This window comes from Triturus cristatus, chromosome 4_1 (assembly GCF_964204655.1).
Source record: "Triturus cristatus chromosome 4_1, aTriCri1.1, whole genome shotgun sequence".
Classification (NCBI taxonomy): Eukaryota; Metazoa; Chordata; class Amphibia; order Caudata; family Salamandridae; genus Triturus; species Triturus cristatus.
This window is the reverse complement of record NC_140585.1, coordinates 1,228,221,862-1,228,249,243: the sequence shown is the minus strand read 5'-3', so window position 1 is coordinate 1,228,249,243 and position 27,382 is coordinate 1,228,221,862. Positions and strand designations below refer to the sequence as shown.

General features: G+C 46.9%; 1 protein-coding gene across 1 annotated transcript in view; it reads left to right on the top strand.

Annotated features, from left to right (window-relative positions):
- Window positions 1–311: 311 nt before the first annotated feature.
- Window positions 312–27,382, top strand: part of LOC146856459 (inhibin beta C chain-like) — a 56,360-nt gene continuing 29,289 nt past the window's right edge. The window contains exon 1 of the mRNA XM_085650740.1: window positions 312–895. Coding sequence (XP_085506866.1) covers window positions 559–895 — 337 coding nt within the window. The 5' untranslated portion in view covers window positions 312–558. The remainder of the gene's footprint in view (window positions 896–27,382) is intronic.

The window sequence follows — 27,382 nt, the reverse complement described above, 5'->3', positions numbered from 1 at the left end:
AAGAGGTCTAAAGGGCAGGTGGTTATTCTCCACCTAGCTCCGGATCGCGTCACACAGGCTTTTTAATGTTTATTATTAAACCACTGGATCAAAGCTCCCACTTCTCTTAGCTCACTGTGTACACATTACTTAATACCTATTTTGCTTTCTCTGAACTTTGTGTTTTTCGAATGTCACGTAAAATGCTAAGTTGCCATTTTAAACCCTAGACTTTAGAGATCAACAAAGCCCTCTTTGCCTCCTGCCTTCACACACTCGTATACCAGGCAAAAGAGCACAGGCATCTTTCCAAAGGGATATGCCAATTGCTTGCTGCTTGTGGGCTTATCTGATTTTGGGCCAGCCAATATATGTGAGCCAGGTCTGGTGCTGCGATGTGTCAAACAGAATCTGCACACAGCTTTGCCTAACAAACTTGGTGGGCTGTCGACAAATTTTACTTACTACCTCGTCTACCCTGGTTGAGGTCCTACAGGGCTATAACATGCCCCAGCACTAACCAACAGCTTTGTCTGAGGGTCACTTCTTCTCATCCAAGTATTTTGTGTTCCTGCAGAGATGGCGCCCGGGTCTTTTCGAAGCTTCATACATCTATTGGCTTTTAGCCTTATTGCGACATCTGGAGAGGAGGCATGCCCTGACTGTAACAGGAGGACTGCTGCTGAAACTGAGAGGAAGATGCTGGTTGAACTGGCCAAGCGGACAATCCTGAGTAAGTTGGACCTGAAAGAGCAGCCAAACTTTCAGCCTGCTGTGTCACGCGCCATGCTGGCCGCGGCCCTGAGCCTGCACAATAGGCAGGAGGCCGTAAACGACCAAACCCTGGATGGAGAGGAGCACCTTAAGGATGAAGGTCTGGGTCAAACATATGAAATCATGATCTTCCCTGAAGCAGGTGGGTACATTCTAATTCAGTGCAGCAATCTAGACAGCGATAACTGTGCACCACACTATTATAAGTTGAGTCAGCATAACACTTGTTATCATATCTACAGGGTTATGGGAGAACATGTGAATTTAAAGGAACCATCTGGTCAATCATACCACGATAGGTCTCAAAACTCAAGCACACATGATGAGACAGAGGAACATTCTGGAATTCCCAGTGTTGGTGGTTCTTGAAGATGCAGGACTGTGTAAGGGGAGCTCTCTGTTTCTGTTCTGGACTGCCCTTTTAAAGAATGAAGACTCCTTAATTAAACTGATAGCCACACCTATTCCCCTAGCCCTTTTCTACTAGGCACCACACTGATGTCACGACAGAGTGTAAGCAAAATGGTTACCTCAGACCCAAGCGCGGTAGCTGAATGGTGGAAGGTAACGTCAATTGCCTCCTTTTGCTTCTACCGGAACTTCACAGACCTGAGGGAGGTGGAAAACACGGGTGGTACTGGTCGTAACTGGCGTCAACCTACAAGCCTGGGGGAAAGGAAAGAAAAAGAGATAAAACAACGAGCAGCTGGGAGGAAATGTCTGCTTGCTGCTCGGTGTTAAAGTGGACCAAATCTGTTTTTTTTTCTTTGGGGTTGGGAACGGTTTGAAGGTGGCTGGCTGCACATGTGCTGGGCTTCCATTACACAAGGACACATTCATTTTATTCGCTTTGAATGTTGAATGTTTACTGTGCCCATAGCGTTGCATTTTGGGCATCTATGTAATGGCCCAGCGTGGAGTTAATTAAACTCAAATCATTTAAATAGCGATGGGCTGGGCAGGCCTTTAGGAGTGGGTGGCAACATCAGGGATGTGGGCAGGCTGAAGGAGGAGCCCAGCTGCTCTTTTCCACATTAACTCTGGACACGTAAGGCAGGAGGGCAGCGCCCATAGAGCTACAAGGTCTTCACCCCCCCCCCCCCCATCGTGTTTCTCACCTGAGTTTTTCACAGGTCTTAAAAAGACCATTTACATGCCTTTTGTTAACTGGTTAACAAGACTGTTATTTTCACTGGTTCCAGTACCCCCTGGGTCCCCACTCCTCCTATTCCTTACATTTGGATTTTATTTTTTCTGCCACAGTGGGAGAATGCATTTAGTGGAAAAAGCATCTCAGGATTAGGGATGTCACCTTTCCAAAACAAAAATACCGTCCATTTGTTATTTAAAGAGTCTGCAAAGGCCAGGCAATGACACTAAATGGGGTCGTAAATAAAATGGTATGCATTAATTTGTAGCATGACATTTCTGTCTTTGTTTCCTTTAATTATTAATAATGGATCATTAATGCAGCCCTAGAACACATTTAAAAGTGCTTTCTATTCGTATTTTCTGTTTGAAGTATGCACAGATAAGTGCTAAAAATAGTGGGTTTAGGTGATTTTGCATATTTTTGTACTGGCTGGGACATACCGGTGGTACTGATAACAAACCGCTCTTCTTGCAACCCTGATCAGGAAACTGAAAGTTTGTTGCAGGGTGAGCACATTATTTATTTCCTCCACCCTTCATCCCTGTTTGATGCCATAATAGCAATAGTTAAGCTTATATCTGAAACCCTATGCCAGCCGTCAATACAATGCTGAGTTACTCCAGGTGTCTAGGAATACATCCTGTATTCGGACAACTCACTCTGCGCCAAGATACCCCTTTCGGGGTGATTCAGGCGTGTCATAAATTAAATCAACATAACATAACTACTCATTCTCACTGCTCACCCTTCACTTTTACGCTCACCCTGCACTCACAGTGATTACACAGCACTCACACTGCTCACTAAGTACTCACTCCATTCATTCTTTTCCTACCCTCTACTCACATAAGCACACTGCTCACCCTGTAAGCACATGATGCCCCACTCACCTGTCACTTTCACCACTCACCCTACACTCATAGTGATCACACTGCATACGCAACTACCCTGCACTCCGTTCGTCTTCCCCGAACCCTGCGCTCACACGAGCACACTGCACACTGCACTCACAGCGACCACACTGCACTCATGCCCCTCGCCATGAACTCATGTTATTCTTCCTCCACTAACCCTGCAGTCACATAAGCACACCGCTCACCCTGCACTCACAGTGGTCAAACTATACTCACACCACTCACCATGCACTCACGCTTTTTACCCTGCACTTATACGATCACACCACTTACCCTGTACTCATGTGACACTTCACTCACCTGTCCCTCTCCCTGCTCACTCTGAGATCTCACTCAAACAAGCACATCACTAACTATGCATTCATTCCACCCACTCTGCACTTTCACCTGCACTCTAACTCACGTCACATCACTCACCCTGCAGTCACTCCACTTACCCTACTCTCACAGTGTCACATCGCTCACTGTACACTCACATAGGCACTCCTGTCACTCGCACAGCTCACCCTTAACTCACATGGGCACAGCACTCACCCTGCACTCACACCACGCAAACAAGCACAGCATTCACCCTGGAGTCACATCACTCACCCTGCACTTACTCCTCTCACCCTGCACTCTCAGAGACAAACCTCTCAGCCTGCCTTCATACAGGAACTCTGTTCATCCTCCCTGCACACAGAGACAATAGTCTGCTGGAACTGACAGGGACACACCACTCACTCTGTGTTAACTCCTCTCACCATGCACTTACCAGTCAATCTCGCAGATCACCCTTCACTCTGGCTGCTCACCCTGCAACACACACAGACACACCACTCGCCCTGCATTCACAATGCTTGCACAACCCTGCACTCACTCCTCTCCCTTTGCATGCACTCCTCTCACCCGACACTCACATGGACTCTCCTATCACATTGCATTCAAGCAGCTCACCAACACACATCAGTGCATTTTTCACCCTATACTTGCACCACTCACGCTGCACTCACTAACACTACTCACCTTCACCCAGCACTTACATGAGTACACCTCTTACTCTGCACATATAAAAATTACACAACTCTCATGAATATACACTAATTTCTACAAAGGCACCCACAAAATACCTGGGGGCAGAGGGCAATATCGCCGCTTTTGCTGCACTTTTTGCCGAAAAAGCGTTTATATTTTTATCGCCCTAATAGCAAGCCTGTGCTAACATGCGTTAGCGCAAGCTTTCAGGCACTTTTTCCATCGCCTTGCTTGTCAGCGATATTTATCGCTAATGACATGCAAGGTAGGTGTTCCTTACTTAAGCTCCATTAAAATAGTCGCAAACTCAACATCGCCCTATTATCAATGCGGCCCCTGACCCGCGAAGCGATAATAAAACTTGCGCTAACCGCGGTTATCGCAGAAATTTAACTCCTGTTGAAAACCTGACTTAACCATCTTTCCAATGGGAGGTGGATTGATGGGTTAAGTCTACACTTGCGTATTAGCAAGCTTTTTCATATCGCTATATTTTTATTGCAGGATTTCTCCCGCTATCGCAGGTTATCACCCCTATCGCTGGATTTTACATCGCCTATTGGCGGCGTGTTGATAATACGCCGCTAACAGGGCGATGTAATCCAGCGATAATAAAAACCTTGCTAAAAAACGAGGATTGCGATAATTATCGCATTTAGTTGCTAATATGCCCCCTGTTCTTTCCGTTGTAATAGATGCCTACTTTATTCCATCTGCAACAATGGGGCTGGTGCAAGAGGGGAGAGTGGACTGAGAATGTAGGATGGAATAAGGAGGGAGTCTAGGGTTGAGGCTTTGGGGTATGGTGCTGAATTAAGGATTGTCTGACACCTTCAGCTATTCCCAGCTTTCCATTCACTACAATGCTTCATTCTGAGATTGTAGTTTTTTATTTACGTAGAAAGATTGTGTCTCAAAAACCCCAAAATGCAAAGTGTTACTGGATAAAATAAATAATTGCCAAAGAAGTCAAATATTTCATAAGATCAGTTGGATGCTGTGATATTACATGTTAGAACATGGATTAGTTAATTTCCAATACTGCAACTGCTTGATCCACACGTGAAACCAAATATAAGCCCCGTACAGCTATTTTGAGGAAGTGTACTTTTCATTCACATCATACTTGTTTCAAACATCGACAAGGCAATATATTAATATTTTTTAATAGCGTACAGAGAATATATTTTTATTACGCTTCACTAAAAGGCAGGTATAGCATGACTAATGGAAGTGTGAGTGGCAGTGTGTCTGTGCGCGAGTGTGATAGAGTACAAATGTACAAAACAGTGGACGAGATAAAGTGAGAAAGTGTGTCCGAGAGAATGTGTGTGAGTGTATGTGTGTTATGCGTGCAATTGGGCTGCTGGCCTGGCATACTGGAGGTTATTCTTGCCTTATGGACAAGGGCACTAATAGCATATGGATAGGAGGTGTTACCTATGGCAAACTGCAGGCTCTGACATGCTTATATAAAGACACCATCATTTGGCTGTGGGGACTCAAACTGTCTGATTGCTTTCCCTGCCCCATTGCTATGAGCAGGACTGGCTTTAAGGAGGTGCGACCAGTTCAGCTGCATCTGGCGTTGACTTTTGTGTGTGTTTTGGGGGGGGCTGTGTTTGAAAATCATTTTTGATTTAAAAGCACATTAACTTCCTTGTGTATCAGGCACTTTTCAGACAACAACAAAAATGTCAAGATAAGTCTGGTGATTAATGTTCCTACTGGTGAGTGTTTGGAATTTTAGGTAGTGGCAGATTTGGCTCATCGTAAAGTAGCGGGGAAGGATAATGTGCCTGCTGCAAAGAATGTGTACCATGCAGATCACAGAACAGAATATGAGTGAACCATGTAGCACTTTAAAAAATGAAATGTACGTCAGAGAGAGGATATGGAGAGCTGATGTGCACTGTTGGAGAGTAGTAGTGAGGGAATTCATGAGGAGAAAGACGTTATGGGGTAAGAGAGCACAAAAAAAGACTATTGTAACGGCCGCCACCAGTGCTCAAGCCAGACCTGGTTGGGAGTCTTAGCCACCCCGAAGTTCAGGTCTAATAGCGCCCCAGGTGTAAGGCACGTGTTATAAACACTGAAGCTACGGTTTATTAGTTGGAAAAAAAATCAAAAGAGGCTACAGAGGTAAGTCAGACGTGCTTATTTCTTTTTGGTGCAAAAGACCGCAGTAAATTCACTGGAAACGTTTTGCCACTTTTCTCTACAGAATTGTCTTTTCCTTTCTGTACTATGATTCGCTGTTTGTACATGAAAGCACAAAAGCCAGGCCTTTGGTTAAATGGACTTAAAAATATATGCTTCTTTTCTACGTATTCAGAATGTGGTAACAAGATGGAAGCCATCAACAATACATACATTACATGTTGTAATTGTATGTCTTCAAAATGATCTTGCAGGGAGAATCTCCTCAAACAACACCCAACACCCAACCCCCACCTCTTTCAGCTCAACCTCACATACACATAGGTCTAAGTTTCGGCCCACCACTATTAAAATCCACCAGCGCCTGTTAGGATGGGTTGGCACAGACAACGGTTAAGGTAGGTGGCAAGAGGCCGGGTATTTGTATTGAAAATTTATTTTGGGTAGCAACTGGCAATTTTCAGAGGTTGTGGACGTGGGTGGTAGAAGAGCAGGTATTTAGTTTTCAACTTGGAGGCATGAAAGATACATGTCAAGGGACTTCAATCTTCCTCAGAACGATCTTATTTATATTCAGGTCAACAGTATTAAAGTCTTCCTAGCTGACCAAACCCTGGCTCAAGTTGCACTCTTTAAACTCACACTAAAGGCTCTAACCTAGACTGGATCATATCCAACGAAAAGGCTGTGTATATAACCTCGATCGTTCCTTGCGACTGGTCATATCATCAATTAATTACCTTCCAAATACCAGGCGTAATAAAGAAAAGACTCATTCAATCAGTCAAACCCAAACAATGGATACGTGTCACAAAGGGCTTGGACAGTGAAGGATGAAGAATACATGAAGGATCTTTCCCCTCCTATCAATGTGACAAACGTTGGCGAACGTACGGATCACTACAATTCTAAGATGTCAGATATAATGGATTCAATAACTCAGTTAAACGAATCCCGGATAAAGATAACTTAAAAATCCTTGGTTCAACAGAGAACTAAATGAAGAAAGGCGTAAGTTGAGACTAGCAGAACGGAAATGGAGAGAATACGCGTCATCAAAACAGCTAAATCTGCTAAGAAAGACCAGAAACGCCTACAACACAAATATTCTCAAATCAAAAAAAGAATTCTTCAGGACGGAACTGGAGAACGCTAAAAACAGACCTCGTAAACTCTTTGAAATGGTAAAACAACAATCGAATAAAATAGCCAAATCCATGCTAGAAACAAAAAAATCTCAAATTAGCTGTGAACAATTTTCATTCTTCTTTAAAGCAAAAGACAATTCCTTGGAAATTGAGCTCAGGACAACCACTGTTACCCCCTCTACCCAGGAAGCTTTACAAATCGTCAGACAATACAACTCCATGAGGCAGTACCCAAAAATGAAGCTCATTGGTCAACCTTCAAGTTATATGACTACAACGGTATTTTCAAAAATGTATGGACCATAAAACCAAGCAAGCACTATAATGATCTACTCCCTGCAAAATTTGTGACGACAATCAACCAGTTTATCATCCCCATTTGGACATTGATAGTCAATGCTTCTTTGTCTCAAGGATTCTTACCAGACAGCCTAAAGATGGGCTAAGTCATACGTATCATAAAAAAAAAAACCAGAGAACTCCACCGGCCCAAACAATTTTAATCCAGTGTCCAATATTCCCCTATTAGCTAAAGCTCTAGAAAAGTGTGTGCATCAACTGAGCCAGCACATCTCTAAATTTAAATTACTAGACAATTGCCAATCGGGGTTCTGACCAGATCGTAGTACAGAAGCGGCAGTACTCCACATAGTGGACGACGCCTTACTCACACTGGACCAGGACAAAACCTTTTAATCCTTTTTGACTTATCATCAGCTTTTGACACAGTTAACCACGATATGCTGCTAGAACGACTGGGAAATAGGATGGGCTTTTCAGGGACCATTCTAGATTGGTTTAAGTCCTTCTTGAGGAACAGAACACAAAGATTTCTGGTGAATCAAAAACTGTCAGCACCTTTCCTAAATCCGATCAGAGTACCACAAGTCTTAACCCTTTCCTCTTCACTACTCAACTGTTATATGGAACATCTAACCGAAATACTCTGACTTGCCATTATCTCCTTCCCCATGTATGCCAATGGCACGCAAATTTACATTAAGATTTCGTCTTTGGAGGAGATCAAACCAATGAATGAGGCATTAATGGTGACGGTGCAATGGTTAACAAGCAATCAGCTTAAAATAAGCACGCAAAAGACAGAATTCTTTCTAATATCCCTCGCCAAAAGCTCGCCCGTTATAAAGGAATGGACCAAGACAATCACTGCACTAAACTGCACCCGATCATAGTGGACTCAACCAAATCACTAGGAATTACGCTATATAAGAGCCTGAACATGCAAACCCACATGAAACTCGTTAGCTAGAAATGCCTGATTTTACTTGAGCTATATTAGAAAACTGAAACCATTCATCAAAACAGCAGACCTCAAAGTGGCATTCCAGGCATTATTCATCTCAAGAATTGAATACAGATGTACAACACTAACAGGTCTTCAGAGATCTCAACAGCTCCTCTAAACGCCTGCGTCAACGCAGCAGCTAGACTTATAACAGGCTCTACAAAATTCGACCACATCTCTCCTCACCTGAAGGCGCTGAATTGGCTAACATACAAAGCCAGAATTCAACTCAAAATGGCTTGTATCACACATAAAGCGATACACTTCAACACACTGACGTATCTATCTCAGAAATTTGAGATTTCCAGTGGAAGCAGATATTCTAGGAGCGCCAGAGATCTAGTGCTGAAGCCACTGATCTTCCAGAAGACAAAACCTATTACAGAGCATTTTTGGGAGCTGCACTGAGAATCTGGAATCCGCTGCCTCCAAGCTTCAGAAGGATACCGCACTCCTCAACTTTCAAGAAACAAGTCACGATCTATCTAATGAGCAAATTCCTACCTTAACCATTACCAAACAATCATGTAAAGATTTGCTTAGAGACTTTCGCATATCTCCCCACGAGCATCTCTTGCACACACCAGGTGAACCCCAAGATGAAGCAGTTAGAACCCTTTCATCTTGCCCCTGAGAATCTATCCTTGTAACTAGCAAGACACAGGTTCCTATATACCTGTCAAAGGTAGATTTTCGCTATTTTTTGTTCAAATGTACTAGTTTACAATATGGATACTTTAGACTCATATTTCGGCAATTTGCAAATGTCTGCTGCTAAGAGATTATTTTTACGCTTTCCAGTGCGTATAATGCCTACTATCCAAATGTACTAACAAAATACATTTTTACTGTAAAACGTTCCGATACCCTAAGGGGGGTCAAGTTTGCACTATATAAAAAACACTAAATAAATAAATAAATAAAATGAGGTTGCGTGGCAAGGGGCCAGGTTTACTTTTATTTATGGCTCCACCATTACTCCTCCGCCTCTATGTATATGTTGGACGTAGGGGTAGATGAATTGGAGGTTAGCTTACATAACAAAATTATAGATGACTAAAATGTGAATAACCGGGATTTTTTTCATCTATTTGATGTCACTCAGAACACCTCAATGAAATACGTCTCAGTTATTCACAGTTACCTATCTATAATTCTATATGTTGTTCTCACAAATCAGTACTGTTAGAAGGTGGTTCTGACACTATGGGCCGCTTTTTGAGCACCTAATTGTTGAGCTTTTACTGTGGGAAAGCCTCATAAATTGGGACTCACCCACAGTGAACTCACAATGAAAGAGAATGCATGGGGATTTTACCGGTGTCCCCCTGGCTTGACCAGGCCGCTGCGCCGCAGCTGGAGGAAGGGGCACTGTGCTAGTTACATGCAGAGATGGGTGTACATGCATGTGCACACGTGTATGGGCTGCGCAGGGGAGATTCCTGGCGTGCGCAGCCCAGGAGCAGATACAAGGTGAATGGTGTGGCAGGACTTATGCAGAATTGGGTGGTGACATGGAATAGGCTCTATACACTGGGAAGAAACATGCCCGGGAAAATCAGTGTGCTTTACAGTGTTTATTCCATTATTCTCTTATGGGGATAGGGAGCACATGGGCTAGTTTTACTTTCCTAGGGCCTATAAATTCCAGACACGCACCAAAGTCCACTGTTATCTATGTGAGAAGAAGTATTCTGCAGAGTCCAAAGTCATATTTGTACTGCTTTTAGATTATCCATAAATTTTATATTTCTCTGAGTCAGCTCATAACCAGGGCCTGGCTGGGGGCTGACCCCAGCAGCCTGAATTGATGACCTTTCGTCCGAGGAGAGAAGATGGGTGTAGCTACAGGCTACTCCATCAGCAGCTGTCACTGGGTGTCAGGCACCAGTCTGCACAAGGGAGAAGACAGCACTAGGGGGAAGGGGCTGTTTCAGAGACCATGTGGCAGGAGACCCTGGACGACGCCATCTTGAACTAACCCAGAGGCCTGGGCAGGAAGGAGGGAGCAGGGGCAGAGAAGTGATGTGTCTCTGTGTGATAGGGTAAACAGAGACTTACTGCTAGCCCCCTCCCCAACTTCTTAAAATAACTTGCACAGGAAGAGAAGCTCTCTCTGGGGTGTGGTCTGCTGAGGCTGAGGGCGCTGGAGCCTGGCGCAATGGGCAGTTGGAAGGAGGAAACCCCTGATTGTCACAGGATCCTGAACAGCATCAGGAGAAGAGACCAGGACCAGTGCGCAGACGAAGGGGTCTCTACGCAGGGAGAAGAGAGGCCCAGGAGGAGAGCCAGGCAAAAGGCTGGCGCAGGGAGCCAGTGAAGACAGCTCCCTGCTGAATGCACCCTCCTGGAGACCCGGAGGGAGAAGGAAAGTGCTCCCAGTGGCTGGGGAGCGCCACCAGGAGCAAGAAGAGGCCAGAATAGAGCCGATCAGGCGTCTGGAGGCTGAGATACGCCCCCCAGAAGATAGGCGACCTTTGACCTCTGCCAGGACCGCCGACGAAGCGCATGGGGCTCTGCCGCCAGTCCAAGATGAGCCCCCGGGGTGGGTCAGGTCCCGGGGGCTGCCCCCACCAGAAGATAAGCCGGGGAGCGCCGTCGCATTCCTCGTGAAGCTGTCCAAAAGGGGTTTCAGGAGCCCACCCTGGCCCCCGACAAGACTGGAGGGAGGGGAGCACCGTCGCGCCCCTCTCGAGGGAGAAATCATGCCGGGGAGCGCTGTCGCACCCCGGTGAAGAATTCCCCAGGGGCCCGGGATCCCAACTCCGGGTCCTGTCTATCCGAAATCCAGCCGGGGAGCGCCGTCGCGCTCCCCGTGAAGGTTCCCAGGGACCCGGGACCCCATCTCCAGGCCCCGATGTGCCGGCGGAGGAGGGGGGGTGCCGTCGCACTCCCCCGAGGGCCCGCTGGACTAAAGTAAAGTTGGGGAGCGGCATCGCGCTCCCCATGAAAATGTGCCCAGGGGCCCGGGGCCCCATCCCCCGAAGAAGAGAAAAGTCGGGGAGCGCCGACGCGCACTCCGTGAAGGGAGGCCCAGGGGCCCGGGACCCCATTCCCGGGCCCCGAAGAGAAGGAGATGGAGGGGGGAGTGCCGTTGCACCCCCGTGGCCTCGGAACGGTGGAGGGCGTGCCGTTGCACCCCCTTGAAGAACCGTCAGGAGGGAAGTCGGCACGCAGACTGAAATGGTTTCACCGGCTCTCGCAACCACCCCAGAGGGTGCAGGCCGAGCGGGGAGCCGACGGGGGAGCCGGGGGTGGGCTTCCAGGGCTGCCCTCCAGCGTGGAGAGCCTGCAGGGGTCCCGGGTGGGACCGGGACCCCGGGCACGAAGAGAGGCGGTGCAAGGGGCCCGGGTGGGACCGGGCCCCCGAAACAGGCAGATCGGCCGTGGGTGGGCACCCCAAGCTGTACCACCTACCTGGGGGTCCGGGTGGGACCGGACCCTCCAACACAGACCAGCAGCGGCCGGAGACTCACATCGCGGCTCTCCCCAGAGCAGCGGGGGAGCCACTGCTCTAATATGCAGAAGTATCCATAATGCCTTGCAGGCCAGGACCGGTCTGACAGGGCAAACAGCGTTTCCTCTACTTGTGGTGGCCCCAGGAGGACGGGGTCACCACCACACATGTGCAAAGGTGCAGGGGGAGCTGCTGGAAAAGCGCAGTCTCCCCCCCGCCAGCACGAAGAGAACGTCTCTCCCTAAGTCAAATGGGGACTTGAAAAGAATAACCCCTCAAGGGCTCAGCCAGCATTTATTTCTTGTTGGGCTGGAACTTTTGTTCTACAGCTGGAGGAGGATTGAGAAGTGCGCCAAGGAATGAAGGGCTGAGTTGAGGATGTCTGGAGAAAGGCATCCCCTGTAGGTGAAAAGGTGTAATTGCACCTGAAGTGCATTTACTAATGTTATTTCTTTCAGAGAGACTGGAGATCGCATGTGTAATGTGAGCTACATGTGTAAGGTGATGTCGTAAGTAAAGTGGGGTTAAGTTGCCAGAGATTCCTGCTAGGGTGTCAGGCTGTATATGCGTAATCCTGTGATTTCATCTGTGATGCCTTTAGGGGCTGTAATTGCAATGCATTCTAATGACCAACAAATGTGAGGAGTACTGTCAGTCTAAAGTGATGCTTAAACATGTATTCTTGCTGCTGCGCTTAGGTGAAGAACAACCCAGACTGCTAGCCCCTAAAATGTAGAGGTGTATCTTGTATAGTCAGTGGGAGATGCTCAGTCAGGGTTATGTGTCACCAGGGCAGGGTTACCCATTTTTAATGCTTGTTGAGGTGATGGGGGTGGGTCACCACTGGGATGGTGCCAGTGTGCAGGGCCCTCGCTCCAGGTTAGGTTCAAATAACTGCATTTGGGGGTAAGATGATGTGCATACATGGGAGTGGTGGTACTAGACCCCAACCCCCTGCGGGAGGGGTGGAGATGTTATGCAATGTCACAAAGTAATTCCAATAGCTTATGTATATTTGTAAATTGGTGCATAGTACTGAGTAGTGTGTGTGTGTAATACATGTACTCTTACTTTTATAAAGCAAAGTACAGACTGGACAATCAATTATTGAGTGTTATTGCTGCACACCTGCAAATGGCGATTACTAGCCTACACCACCTCCCTTGAGTAAGCCTCAGACTGCTCTGCAACGCTACCCTCTAAGAGTCAGGCGCTACAATTGGGTGTTTGGTTCCCAGTGAAGGACAAATGTAGTCATGTTATTTGTTCAGGCCTCACAGATACTGCCTTGTTTTCCAACAAGTACGCTTTGGTATAAGTCAATTGTTGTATTCTTTTTTAAAAGGTCTGATTTTGTTGTATTGTATTAAGAGCGATTTAGGACGTGAACACGCGCTATTTATTAGACAAAACAATTTTGCACAAAAGGTGATGTTTCTTAATGCAAACAAAAATCTGGTCAACTTTAAAACCAGTAGCTGTCATCAGAAATGCAGGTTTCTACCTTTATTACTTCCACCGAACAACCCCAAGAGAAGGTGTCTGATAAAAACATAAGTAGTTAATTATCATTCAGGCTTTACCAATGCCCACAAAACAGTGAAGTGTGAGGTTGGATCAACTGCAAATTCTATAATTTTGTCTGCCAGCTGCCCTAGCGTGCTTCAGCAGATTCCTGAGTATTATCTCGAAAGAGCGTGGCATCATGACCTCGGGTTGCCCGAATCTACTTTACTTCCGAAAAAAAAACTGTTTGAAAATGTGTATTACCCCTTGGGACCCAAAAGCAAAGAAACTCAACGCCAACATATGTAACATGTTATTCTCAAAAACAATGAACACTCTATTTAACCCTTTGGGTGCTCATGACGGAATGGTTCTGTCATGAGCACCAGTGCTTCTGTGCTCATGACGGAAACATTCCGTCATGAGCACATGCTCGGAAAATCCCTCTGCTGCAAACAGCAGAGGGATTTCCCTTTTTTTTGCCTGGGGAGGTGGGGAAGAGCTTCCCCAAGCTCCCCAGGCCTATTTTTGTATTTTGTTGCAATGACGATCGCACGCATGGCCCGCTATCGTCATTGCAAAGAAAACTAAACAGAAACAGTTTCTCGGTTTCGGTGCTTGTGGGGCTATCTCAGCCCCTGAGCACCGAAATAAATGGGAGAAGTATCGTTGGAAAGCGTAAAATATCCCCTTTCCAATGGTACCCTTCCCTAGTGGATCCCTGCTTGGGGATTACCCCAGGAGGGCGATCTTCAAGCAGGGATCCACCCACTAGCACCAGGGTGGGCAAGGGCCTTTGCTCCCCCCATATTTTTTTGGGCATAGCAGTCTTTCTGCCCCCCTGTTTGTTTTTTATTGATGTTGGGGTGAGGGCTGCCCAAAAAGGGCATGGCAATGCCCCCTCCAGAGAAATGTCAGTCTTTCTGCCCCCCAGGGGGCAGACTGGGGCAGTAGCCCCCAATCTGCCCCGGGGGGGGGGGGGCGACAGCCCACTAGAAACCAGGGATTGTTTTTTTATTGATGTTGGGGTGGGGGCTGCCCACAATGGGCATGAAAATGCCCCACCCCCAGTGAAATTCCAGTCTTTCTGCCCCCCCAGGGGGGGGGGGGAGAAAGCCCATTAGAAACCAGAGATTTTTATTTTATTGATGTTGGGTTGGGGGCTCCCACAGTGGGCATGAAAATGCCCCCACACCCAGTGAAATTCCAGTCTTTCTGCCCCCGGGGGGGGGGGGGAGAAAGCCCATTAGAAACCAGGGATTTTTTTTTTATTGATGTTGGGGAGGGGGCTGCCCGAGATGGGCAGGCCAATGCCCCCACCCCCCGCCCAAAACAAAGCAACAGTCTTTCTGCTGTGGGAGCAGTATGATAATGCCCCCACTCGAAAAAACAACTACCACAGTCTTTCTGCCCCTCCCCGGAGGCATATTGGGGCAATAGCCCCTTATCTGCCCCCCCGGGTGGCAGAAAGCCCACTAGGCCTCAGGAAATATATATTTATTTAATTTCAGGGGTGAGGTCATCCCAGAATGGGCTTGCCAATGCCCACACCTCTCCCAAAAAATGCCAGTCTTTCTTCCCCCCGGGGGAGGATGGAAGCAGTGGCCCCTGATCTGCCCCCGGGGGGGGGGGGCAGAAAGCCCACTAGGCACCAGCGATTACGCTGGATTTTTTTATGCGTGAGGCATAGCAATGGGGCATATCGGGAAAATTCCCCCCCCCCCATGATTCCCCCCCTGGGCGGCAGAAAGCCCACTAGGCACAGACTTGTTTTTAGCAATGTGCCTACCTGTGGATTTTGGGCCCTAGCGCAGCCGGCAAATAGGGAAACCTAGAAAACCTGTACATTTTTTAAAACTAGACACCAAGGGTAATCCAGGATTTGGCAACTTGTGTGCCTCTCACCAGGTTCTTTTACCCAGAATCCCTTGCAAACCTCAAATTTAGTTAAAAACACACATTTTCCTCACATTTCCGTGATGAAACATTCTGGGATCTGCGTGGATCCACAAAATTCCACCCACCCCGCATTCCCCAAAGTCTTCCGACAAAAATGGTACCTCACTTGTGAGGACAGGCCTTGTGCCCGCGACAGGAAACAGCCCAAAACTCAACGTTGACACACCACATTTTCTCAGTGAAAACGGACCCCTTTTTTGCAAAGGGCCTAGCTGTAGGTTTTGAACCCTAGCTCTGCCGGCATCTAGGGAAAGCCAACAAATCTATTCATTTTTGAAAACTAAACACCCAGGGGAATACAGGATGGGGTAACTTGCCTGGCACTCACCAGGTTCTGTTACCCAGAATCCCTTGCAAACCTCAAACTTTGTCCAAAAAAATAAATTTTCCTCACATTTTTGTGGTGGAAAGTTCTGGAACCTGCGTGGATCCACAAAATTCCACCCACCCCACATTCCCCAAAATCGTCTGAGAAAAATGGCACACCTCACTTGTGTGGGTAGGCCTAGTGCCCGTGACAGGAAACAGACCAAAACGCTACGTGGACACACCACATTTTCACAGTGAAAACTGACCCTTTTTTTGCAAAGTGCCTAGCTGTAGATTTTGAACCCTAGCTCTGCCGCCACCTAGGGAAACCTAGCAAGCCTATACACTTTTTAAAACAAGACACCCACGGGAATCCAGGATGAGGTGACTTGGGTGGCTCTCACCAGGTTCTGTTCCCCAGAATCCCTTGCAAACCTCAAACTTTGCAAAAAAAAAGCAAATTTTCCTCACATTTTTGTGGTGGAAAGTTCTGGAATCTGAGTGGATCCACAAAATTCCACCCACCCCACATTCCCCAAAGTCTTCCGAGAAAAATGGTACCTCACCTGTGTGGGTAGGCATAGACCCCGCAACAGGAAACGGCCCAAAATGCAATGTGGACACACCACATTTTCACAGTGAAAACTGACCCTTTTTTGCAAAGTGTCTAGCTGTAGATTTTGAACCCTAGCTCTGCCGGCACCTAGGCAAAAACCTATAAAAAATTTTAACACAAGACACCCAGGGGAATCCAGGATGGGGTGACTTGTCTGGCTCTCACCAGGTTCTGTTACCCAGAATCCCTGGCAAACGTCAAACCTTGTAAAAAAAAAACATTTACCTCACATTTTTGTGCTGGAAAGTTCTGGAATCTGCGTGGATCCACAAAATTCCACCCACCCCACATTCCCCCAAAGTCTTCGGAGAAAAATGGTACCTCACTTGTGTGGGTAGGCTTAGTGCCCGCGACAGAAAACGGCCCAAAACGCAACATGGACACACCACATTTTTACAGTGAAAACTGACCCTTTTTTTGCAAAGTGCCTAGCTGTAGATTTTGAACACTAACTCTGCCGGCACCTATGGAAACCTAGCAAACCTATACATTTTTTAAAACAAGACACCCAGGGGAATCCAGGATGGGGTGACTTGTCTGGCTCTCACCAGGTTCTGTTACCCAGAATCCCTTGCAAACGTCAAACTTTGTTAAAGAAACACATTTTCCTCACATTTCTGTGGTGGAAAGTTCTGGATTCTGCGTGGATCCACAAAATTCCACCCACCCCACATTCCCCAAAGTCTTCTGAGAAAAAGGGTACCTCACTTGTGTGGTTAGGCCTAGTGCCCGTGACAGGAAACGGACCAAAACGCTACGTGGACACACCACATATTCACACTGAAAACTGACCATTTTTAGAATTAATCTTTTTAGTAAGTGATATACTTGCCAAATACACAGCTCGGCTGCCTACATCCGTGGGCCGGCAGAGCGACACAATATATATATATACCATACACAGCGCCCAGGTCTACAGCCCCGAGGGCGACCCCGCAAACTGGGATGAAACACAGGACAGGCCAGCCAGGTATGCACTCGGAGATCACAAATTTTAAAACAAGAACCCAAGACAAAACAAAATAAACAAATCCCCACCCCCCTCCCATCCCTCTCCGCATCAGCCTCTACCCACTACCCCGAAACCCTACAAGCCGAGAGTCTCAATCAACGGGGAATCAAACCTCCCCAGTGCCCCTTGCTGATTCTAGCGGGATAAGTTGAAGAATTTGCAGGTATTTAGGGCACGTAACTTCCCGCACCTCCTTGGATAAATGCTGCACAGAGGGGGCCCAGAGCTTCACATAATCCGATCCCTTCCCATCGACTCTAAGTGATAGGCGCTCCATCGCCAGCAGATGCCAGAGCTTCCGAATCCAATCCCGCTAATCCGGCGCAGCCGGAGAGCCCCACTGCGCCAACAGGACCTGCCGTGCCGCCTGCAGCGCCAGAGCCAGCTGCCTGCCCCGCAACGAACACAAGGGGAAGCACTTGGGGTGCGGAAGACCTAACAACGTGTGGACAGGTTCCCGCAGCAGGTTGATTTGAAACGCCTCATCAAGGTCATCCAAGATCGTCGTCCAGTACCGCACCAACTTCGGGCAACGCCACAGCAAGTGCAACAGAGTACCAGAATGCCCACACCCCCTCCAGCAAAGACCCGATTTAGCAGGGGCCCAAGAGTGAATACGTGCCGGCGTATAGTACCAATATGACGCCACTTTATAAGCAGATTCAGCCCCCGCCGTATCAGATGCCGTATGATGGGCGTGATAGAAGACCTGCTCCCACTCCTTAGCCGTCAATGGGCGCCCCAGCTCAGTCTCTCAGCGAACCTGCGCCTTCGACCTCTGCTGCGTAGGACGCGCCATGAGGAGGGCATAGAGTTCCGAGATGAGCTTCCGATCATCTTTCTTGTAAATCAACCAGCGCTCAAAAGCGGTCAAGGGATGGGACATCAAGGCGAAGTTACGAGGAAGGGACACCCAATGTGCAAGCTGTGCGTGGTGATAAGCATCGGCGGGCAGTAGATCAAAGTAGTCTCTGCACAGGCGGGCGAAAGGGATCACGCCATCCGGCTCCAGTAGGGAACCCACTCTCTTACAACCTTCCTCACGCCAACGCTGATATACAGGTGACGCGCAGCCTGGCGGAAAATCGGGATTGTCCACAATAGGCATCATAGGGGAGGGGAACGTAGTCCACGCCGAGCACTCACTAGTTGATCCCATACCTTAAGAGTCGGAGAAGTCACAGGGGAGGAGTAAAGACCCCAGGCCCTGTGCTTCCGCGGAAGCCAGAGCTCGCGACAGATATTACAGCCCACAACCGTCTGGTCCATAAAAAGCTAATGCTTGCTAGAGGAAGGCCGATTCCACTCCGTTATATACCGGAGGCAAGAGGCCTGGTAATAGGCCCGCACCAATGGAAAACCCAATCAACCAGCAGCCTTCGGCGCAGTAGCGATCGAGAAGGCGAACCTTGGCTTCCTATTGTGCCACAAAAACGTATTGAGCAGGTCTTGCAGCTTGCGGAGGGCACCAGTAGGCAACTGCGCAGGAAGCATCTGAAACAGGTAAAGGACCCTCGGCAACACCGTCATCTTGACCGCCGTGAGTCGCCCATACCAGGCCAGACCAAGACGAGACCAATCAGCGAGCGCCCTAGTGGTTTGCTCCACCAATAGTCTATAATTAAGGTGAGCGGTTTTGACAACTGACAGAGCCAAGCGCATCCCCAGGTAAGAGATGTCAGAATGCACCCACTGGAATGCGAAATCTCTCCGCAAATCATCGACTTTCTCTTCAGGGATAGAAAGATTAAGCACCATCGATTTTGAGAAATTAACTTTAAAGCCCGCAACCGATCCAAAGTCGCAGAGTTCTCGCGTCAAGCATTGCAAAGAGGTGCGCGGGCAGGTAAGAGAGAGAATAACATCATCCACATAAAGGCTAATTTTGTGAATGTCCGTGCCGAATTTAAGGCCCTCAACCCCCAGACTCGACCGTATGCGCTGAGCAAAGGGCTCCATATAAAGCGCAAATAACAGTGGAGACAGGGGACACCCCTGCCTCGTCCCTCTAGTGATGGGAAAGGGTGAGGACCGACACCCATTCACCCTCACAGACGCCCTAGGAGCGACATAGAGACAGTGCACCCAGCGAAGGAAATGCTGCTTGAAGCCAAAAGTATGCAGGACCGCGAACATGTAGTCCCAGTCAACCCGGTCAAAGGCCTTCTCAACGTCAATGGAAAGGAGACAGGCCGGGGTCCGAGACCGATGGACCAAGTCAATAAGATGGAGAAGACGTTTGGTGTTGTCCCCTCCCTGACGCGTAGGAATGAACCCTGACTGATCCGGGTCAATAATGCCATCCATCAGTGGACTGAGACGCGCCGCCAGGATGCCTGCGAACAATTTAGCATCAACATTTAAGAGAGAAATTGGCCTGTACGAGACGCATTCCTGCGGGTCCTTCCCGGGTTTAAGGATAACCGTAATCGCAGCTTCTGCCATAGTAGGGGTCACCTCCCCCGTCTCCAAAAAGGAATTAAAACGATGCGTCAAAAGGGGCGCCAACTCAACACAGAAGGTCTTAAAAAACAGGACGGAAAAACCGTCAGGACCAGGCAACTTGTCGATCTTGAGGCGAGCAATCGCTGATATGACTTCCTCAATACGGATGACAGACTCCAGCGCATCAGCAGAGGCCGCAGACAGCTGCGTGATACGACAAAAGGCGAGGTAAGCCTCCCGGCCCGCCGGATCGGTCACCTCCTTGGAGTACAAGCGCTGATAAAACTGTAGGAAAGACTCCACAATAAGGGCATCAGCAGTTTGCTCCACCGCCCGAGCATCCCGAATGGACTGAACCGCCGCGCGTTGTATGCTCGCTCGTAGCCTATGGGCCAATAACCTCCCTCCTTTATCCCCGCTAAGGTAAAATTTATGCCGCCGACGCAACAGCGCATATTCGGCCCTGTCAAGATCCAGATGCTTCAGCATACGCCGCTTCGCCTCTAATTCTCGCCACACCCGAGGCGCTCCGGTGCGCTTATGGATGGACTCTAGGGCCCCCACCTCATGCTCCAACTCCGCCCTCTTATCCATACGGAGACGCGCAAATGCAGCCGCCAGCGCAATGAACTCCCCCCGCACCACCAGCTTGAGGGCTTCCCAGACCGCCGCCACCGACTTAGTACCCTGATCGTTAACCGCCAAATAAGCAATGATCGCCTCGCGGATCCGTGCAACCGTGGAATCAGAGTTGAGCAAAAAATCGTTCAGGCGCCAGCCAGACGGAGAGGGACGGGTCACCGGAGAACTAAGCTGCACAGAGATGAGGGCATGATCGGACATGGAGCGGGGAGCGATGGTCGAATCCGAGAGAGAGGGCAAAAGGGAGGTGGCGGCAAAGAAATGGTCAAGGCGGGCATAAGTTTTGTGCGCCGCTGAGTAGAAGGTATAATCGCGCTCAGTAGGGTGTTGTAGGCCGCCAGACGTCATGCAGACCACCATCACTCAACCATTGTTTGCCCCCTGGGGAGAGAGCGCCCGCCTGGTGCAATCGCTGCCCTGACCTATCGAGACCCGCATCCATCACCACATTCAGGTCCCCCCCCATCAGTATCAGGGAATCAGGCGAGGCCAGCACCTCAGAAAAGGCCCTCTTTAGGAAAGACTCTTGGTGGTCATTCGGGGCGCAGATGGACCCCACAGTGAAGGGGCTGAATGACAACGTCCCGTGGAACAGCATACGCTGCCCATGATGACATCTCAGAACCAGATTGACACTTAGCGCTGTACCCCCCGTACACACTTAGGGTATATGCTCTTCCAATATTTATGAGCCATCGTAGGATAACAGATCCCTGTACCATATAAACCCACACTCGTTTCTTAAAAAAATTCTGAGTAGCTTTTCACGCTCCCCAACACCTTTTCTCAGATATTTAATTAATTCTCCCCATGGTTACATGTGAGTTACAACATGGGTTTGCGCCAATCTCTGTCACACCACAAGATTTAAAATTGTTCTCATGACATGGGTTCAATTCATACCCTACTCCTGAATATAGCGCTACATTGAGATAACATAATTCTACTTAACTACCTGGACATGGCTAACACCCATTCCTACTAGTCCTATGCTTTTTTCAGCTTTTCGTATTCAGCTTTTTAACTTTTTCAACTTTATTGAGACACCCAATGCACACAATGCTTCTCAGTTTCAAATCATATCATTGTTCTCCTTCAGGTCGAACTCCCCTGTATTTAACCATTACGCTTTCACTGTCAGAGGAATCTTCTTTTTAAATCTTTTTTTAAATCTTTTTTTAACTTTAACATTAGCTCTTTCCTTTGCGTTAGCGTAATACTTCCGCATTGCGCGCACGCATGCGCAGTCGATCCACTAGAATTCCCAATACGTTCTAGTGTTCTTAGTTGTCACACGTGACCCCCCTTTCCGCTTCCTAATTAGAGCCACCCGATCCAGCACCAGAGGGCTAACCAAGCGGACCCGATCGGTTGAACATAGGTAGAACGGACCCATCCCCCTGGTCAAAACGTGAGTAAGAGGCCGCGACGCTTGTGCACCACCATCTACATAGTCCTGAATTGCAGGCCAGTCCTATACCAGTTTACCCTCAATTATCGTTAGGACTAGGCACTATCACGGCTTTCATATAACTTTGAATTTCATCTCAGCCCACCCATGCTGCACTAACGAGATGAATTTACATCATTTGTCGATCCCCTTTACCTCTCCATTTTTGACAGGGACCAGAGGGGACGTTACTTACCGATCGGATACCAGAGGCATAACGACCTCATTTTCTCAGTGAGCCCGATTTTTGTGTCTTCCATGTTGTCAGTCTTTAGTGCTGTTGGTGTTTTGTCAGTGTCCACTTGATTATCATAGCACGATATTACGCGCCACAATATAATCTATGTCACATGAACGTCAACTAGCATGTCTCAAATATGTTTTTTATTCTGTGTGAATGACACGATACGTAACAATGAAGCAGAAATGCCTTACATTTAGAGCTAAAGTGCATATAAACACGTGCACAATTGATAGTGATGATACCGTTTATGAGCACCAAGTGCCCCATCTTGCTACGCGAATCTCTTTCTCACTTACCTGTACATTTTATATGTTTCCTCGTGTATACCCACAACACCGGGGCACATTGTAGCCACGCAAGATTTTTCTAGTGGACATGCATGCCTACTACTTCACATGCATGTCACCACCTGCTACATTATACCGGAGCATGCATTTAAAGGAAATAGATTCACGAATAAACAACTACATATCTGTATTGATCAACCTTTTATTTTCAGGTACTCCCAACAAAGGTTTTGGTGAGTAATGATCGCTAACCACCACACTCACAGCACACTTTAGGGTGTGTGCTGATATTTCACATCACATGTGGCCTCTCCTATTTTTAGGCCACTCACAAAATATTTTTTGGTCCTGAAGAAAGCCTCAAGAACCATCTGAAGGCTGAAACTAGTAGACCTCACTTATAAGGGATACCAAGGCAAATAACAAACCTTAGTAGAGATCCCGATTATATTTTTACTCATGTCCTGGGACCCTTGTAATAAATAATTGTTGTCAAAAGGCAATTCTCAGAGACATTTTTAACACATAGTTGCACGTCACATATTAAGTCACTTTCTTCACACAACAACCTGCTCCGCTGTAAATCAGGCGTTGTAGCACAGCTGGGTTGCACTAGGCAATCCAGTTGGGCCCCGATGATGAAGCATGCCACCTACCAGGTAGGTGGGTGAGGGGTTTCTTACAAATAGTTGTTTATTCTCCTTCAACAGGTGACGGCGAAAAACCTTTGCTACAAGTTACCTTCCCTATGTACTTGTCCATCTTGTTTCTGAAAATTCATTGGGGAAAAGGACAAGTTACCTTGTTTTCCTCGCTCTCTTTTTGTTTACATTTGTCATTACAGCGCACAGCTGTGAGAGCTTAAAAACTTTTATTCCGTATCAGACGCACCTTCTAGTTCTGCATTCGTTTTTTCACGTGACACCGCCCGCCAATAGCAAACAAGACACAATTGCTGAAAACACAGGACTCACTTTCACAGACGAGGATGTCAACAACATCCTAGCAGCATCACCACTACTAGCAGACTTCAACGTGGCACAAACCATCTCACAAAGTGCGGACTGGGAAAACCTATCTGAGAAAAAAAGAACACGAATTAGAACAATATTACATGGGGTAATATTAACTGAATATCTACGATCCAACACAGCCCCCAAGGGCCTTATAGTAACAAACGCGCCACGCATATTCTTGGATGATGCAGCATTCCGTAGAGACTGGGCCCAAATCGCATGGCATTGCACCAGAGATTGGATTATCCTAATAATCCAAACAGCCAAAAGACTTTCGGATGCCATCCTGATAGATATTCAAGCAACAGAACAACATTTCAAAACGACACTTACCTCTTATAAAAAAAGATTAGAGGAGGTCAATAAAGAAATAGCTGAATATAAAGAAGAACTCACTCAGTCCAAAATCCACCAATTTCAAAAAGATCTAAAGAAATTTTCATTTGTAAAAACATACCCTTACTCAGATGCTGATTACAAAGCACCGTTAAGATCAACTCATTCCATATCATCGGATGAGGGCTCCTCAGTGAGCAGTGGTACCAGCACTGAAAGTTTCGGATCTAACAAAAGCAACTATAGAAATAGACAACGTGGCAGAGGGAGAGGGAGAAACACACATTGGCAACAACCATGGTCCAATGTATATTCCGGAGTACCACCCAACTATCAAGGACCTTTTCCCCCCATGACTCCACCCATGTTCTACGGTTGGAATCCACAATTCCAACAACCACCGCCCCAATATGGCAACCCAAATCAACAATCTCCTTTTTTAGGATCAGGCCAGAGGGGACGAGGGAGACGACCACGGAGAGGACAAGTACACTGGGAAGACAACGAGAACCCAAGTGCCAACACACGCAGCAGGACCAAGGAACCACAACCGGGAACAAGTGCGAGCAGAGTTTAATAACAAACCTTTCAGACCACATTCTCACTAAAGCAGAAGAAGAGATATTAAACAGAGGACTAGGTTTCTCACCGACAGAAAGACTTGACAAATTCAAACTTCACTGTGAACTATCAGAATTCTTCCGTAAACTAAAACTAAAAGCTTTCTTTGAGAGTCAGCCACCAAAAGATACACAAAATGAGGAAGTAGGCGACACAACCCTCAAACTCAAATCTTCATTTATTCCACCTCCCCATACAACACCAGCAGAACTCATTGCCTTTGAACAAGCAATATACAAAGGCATAGAAAATATCCAAGAAAATCGGGTGTTCAACAACACCACTGCCATGCAGTTCACTGCCATAAGAAGTCTAAAAAAAAACAAAGACATTATCATAAAACCGGCGGATAAAGGTGGTGGCATAGTTATCCAAAATCAGGATGCATACCACTTGGAATGTACACGCCTCCTTGATGATCCAAAAAACTACAACATTCTGGAAGAAGACCCAACAGATAAACTGAAGACCAAGATTGACATCATGGTACACGAGGCAGAATCTAATGGCCACATTAGCAGGCAAGAAGCAGCTTTGCTTACCTCAGGTGGTACCTCAACACCATATTTCTACACAATTCCAAAAATTCATAAGAATAAAATACCACCTCCTGGCAGACCGATAGTCTCTGGAATAGGCTCACTACTTGAACCTCTATCCCGGTTTTGCGACTTCTTCTTACAACCATTGGTTCAATCAACACCTGCATACCACCAAAGATTTACTGAACCAAATTAATAACCTTGAGTTCGATCCAACCACATCCATTCTAGTGAGTCTAGATATAGAAAGCTTATATACCAGCTTGCCTCAAGATGATACCCTAGAAGTCATCCGAACCTCTCTGGACAAAATAATTTGGAACTACAACACACCCAAATCCTTCATAATGGAATGTGCAGAATTGGCTCTAAAAGAAAACTTCTTTGAGTATGAAGGCACCCTCTTTCTACAGCAATACGGTACATCTATGGGGAGCACTTTTGCTCCCAGCATAGCGGGTTTGTATGTGTCTAATTTCGAAGACCTACACATCCTCAACCCTCAATCACCACACAACAAGGACATCACTTTTTATAAGAGGTATATTGACGATATATTTCTGATATGGACAAATGATAACCAAAGACTCAGTGAATTTTTAAACTGGATCAATACACTAGATCCTAACCTACGATTCACACATACCACGAGTCGCACAAACATCACTTTTCTGGACCTGGAGATTGAAGCACAAAATGGGGTACTGAGGACTAAAACACATTTCAAACCCACGGCCAAGAACTCCCTCCTGCATTTCCAGAGTTTTCACCCAAGACCATTGAGGGACAATTTACCGTTTGGTCAATACTTAAGACTGCGCCGGAATTGTAGTGAAATAAAAGAATTCAAAGTCCAATCAGAAGAATTAACAGAAAAATTGAAGAACCGAGGCTACCCCAACAAAATCATTCAAAAAGCCAAAAAAAGAGCTAGGAACCAAAACCGAGACAGCCTATTAGAACCCAAAACCAACATGACAACGACCATACCTCTCACTTGTGTGACCACTTTCAACTCCATCTCAAACAAGGTGGCCAGACTAATTCAAAGCAATTGGAAAATGGTAACCTCCGGAAAACTCCAATGGGAAAAAACCACTGTTCTCCTACAAACGATCGCACAATCTGAGAGACAGCCTTGTGTCCACGAGACCAAAAAAACAAACGAACGTCCCTAACACTGTACGTCATGCATGGGGTCTACCAGAAGTGACCGGCCACTTCCCATGTGGTAACTGCAGTATTTGCCATCTTACGCAGACAACCAAAACCCTACATCTAGAAGAAGGGAAAATTTGGACCATCAAGAAACACACAAACTGTAACTCTGCAAACGTAATCTATATGATAACATTTCCTTGCAAATTACGCTACATCGGGATGACCAGTAGAAAAATCAAAACAAGAATATGCGAACATCGTAGCAACATCCGATGTAAACGCAGCACTACGAAACTTACAGAACATTACCTAACTAATGGACACACTACCAATGACATGTCCTGGGTTGTAATCGAACAACTTGAGCCAAACTAGACTAACACCCAGGAACGGTTGCTAGAAAAAGAACAGCGGTGGGTATACAGACTCTCTACCCACATCTCGGGGCTGAATGACAACGTCCCGTGGAACAGCATACGCTGCCCATGATGACATCTCAGAACCAGATTGACACTTAGCGATATACCCCCCGTACACACTTAGGGTATATGCTCTTCCAATATTTATGAGCCATCGTAGGATAACAGATCCCTGTATCATATAAACCCACACACGTTTCTTAAAAAAATTCTGAGTAGCTTTTCACGCTCCCCAACACCTTTTCTCAGATATTTAATTAATTCTCCCCATGGTTACATGTGAGTTACAACATGGGTTTGCGCCAATCTCTGTCACACCACAAGATTTAAAATTGTTCTCATGACATGGGTTCAATTCATACCCTACTCCTGAATATAGCGCTACATTGAGATAACATAATTCTACTTAACTACCTGGACATGGCTAACACCCATTCCTACTAGTCCTATGCTTTTTTCAGCTTTTCGTATTCAGCTTTTTAACTTTTTCAACTTTATTGAGACACCCAATGCACACAATGCTTCTCAGTTTCAAATCATATCATTGTTCTCCTTCAGGTCGAACTCCCCTGTATTTAACCATTACGCTTTCACTGTCAGAGGAATCTTCTTTTTAAATCTTTTTTTAAATCTTTTTTTAACTTTAACATTAGCTCTTTCCTTTGCGTTAGCGTAATACTTCCGCATTGCGCGCACGCATGCGCAGTCGATCCACTAGAATTCCCAATACGTTCTAGTGTTCTTAGTTGTCACACGTGACCCCCCTTTCCGCTTCCTAATTAGAGCCACCCGATCCAGCACCAGAGGGCTAACCAAGCGGTCCCGATCGGTTGAACATAGGTAGAACGGACCCATCCCCCTGGTCAAAACGTGAGTAAGAGGCCGCGACGCTTGTGCACCACCATCTACATA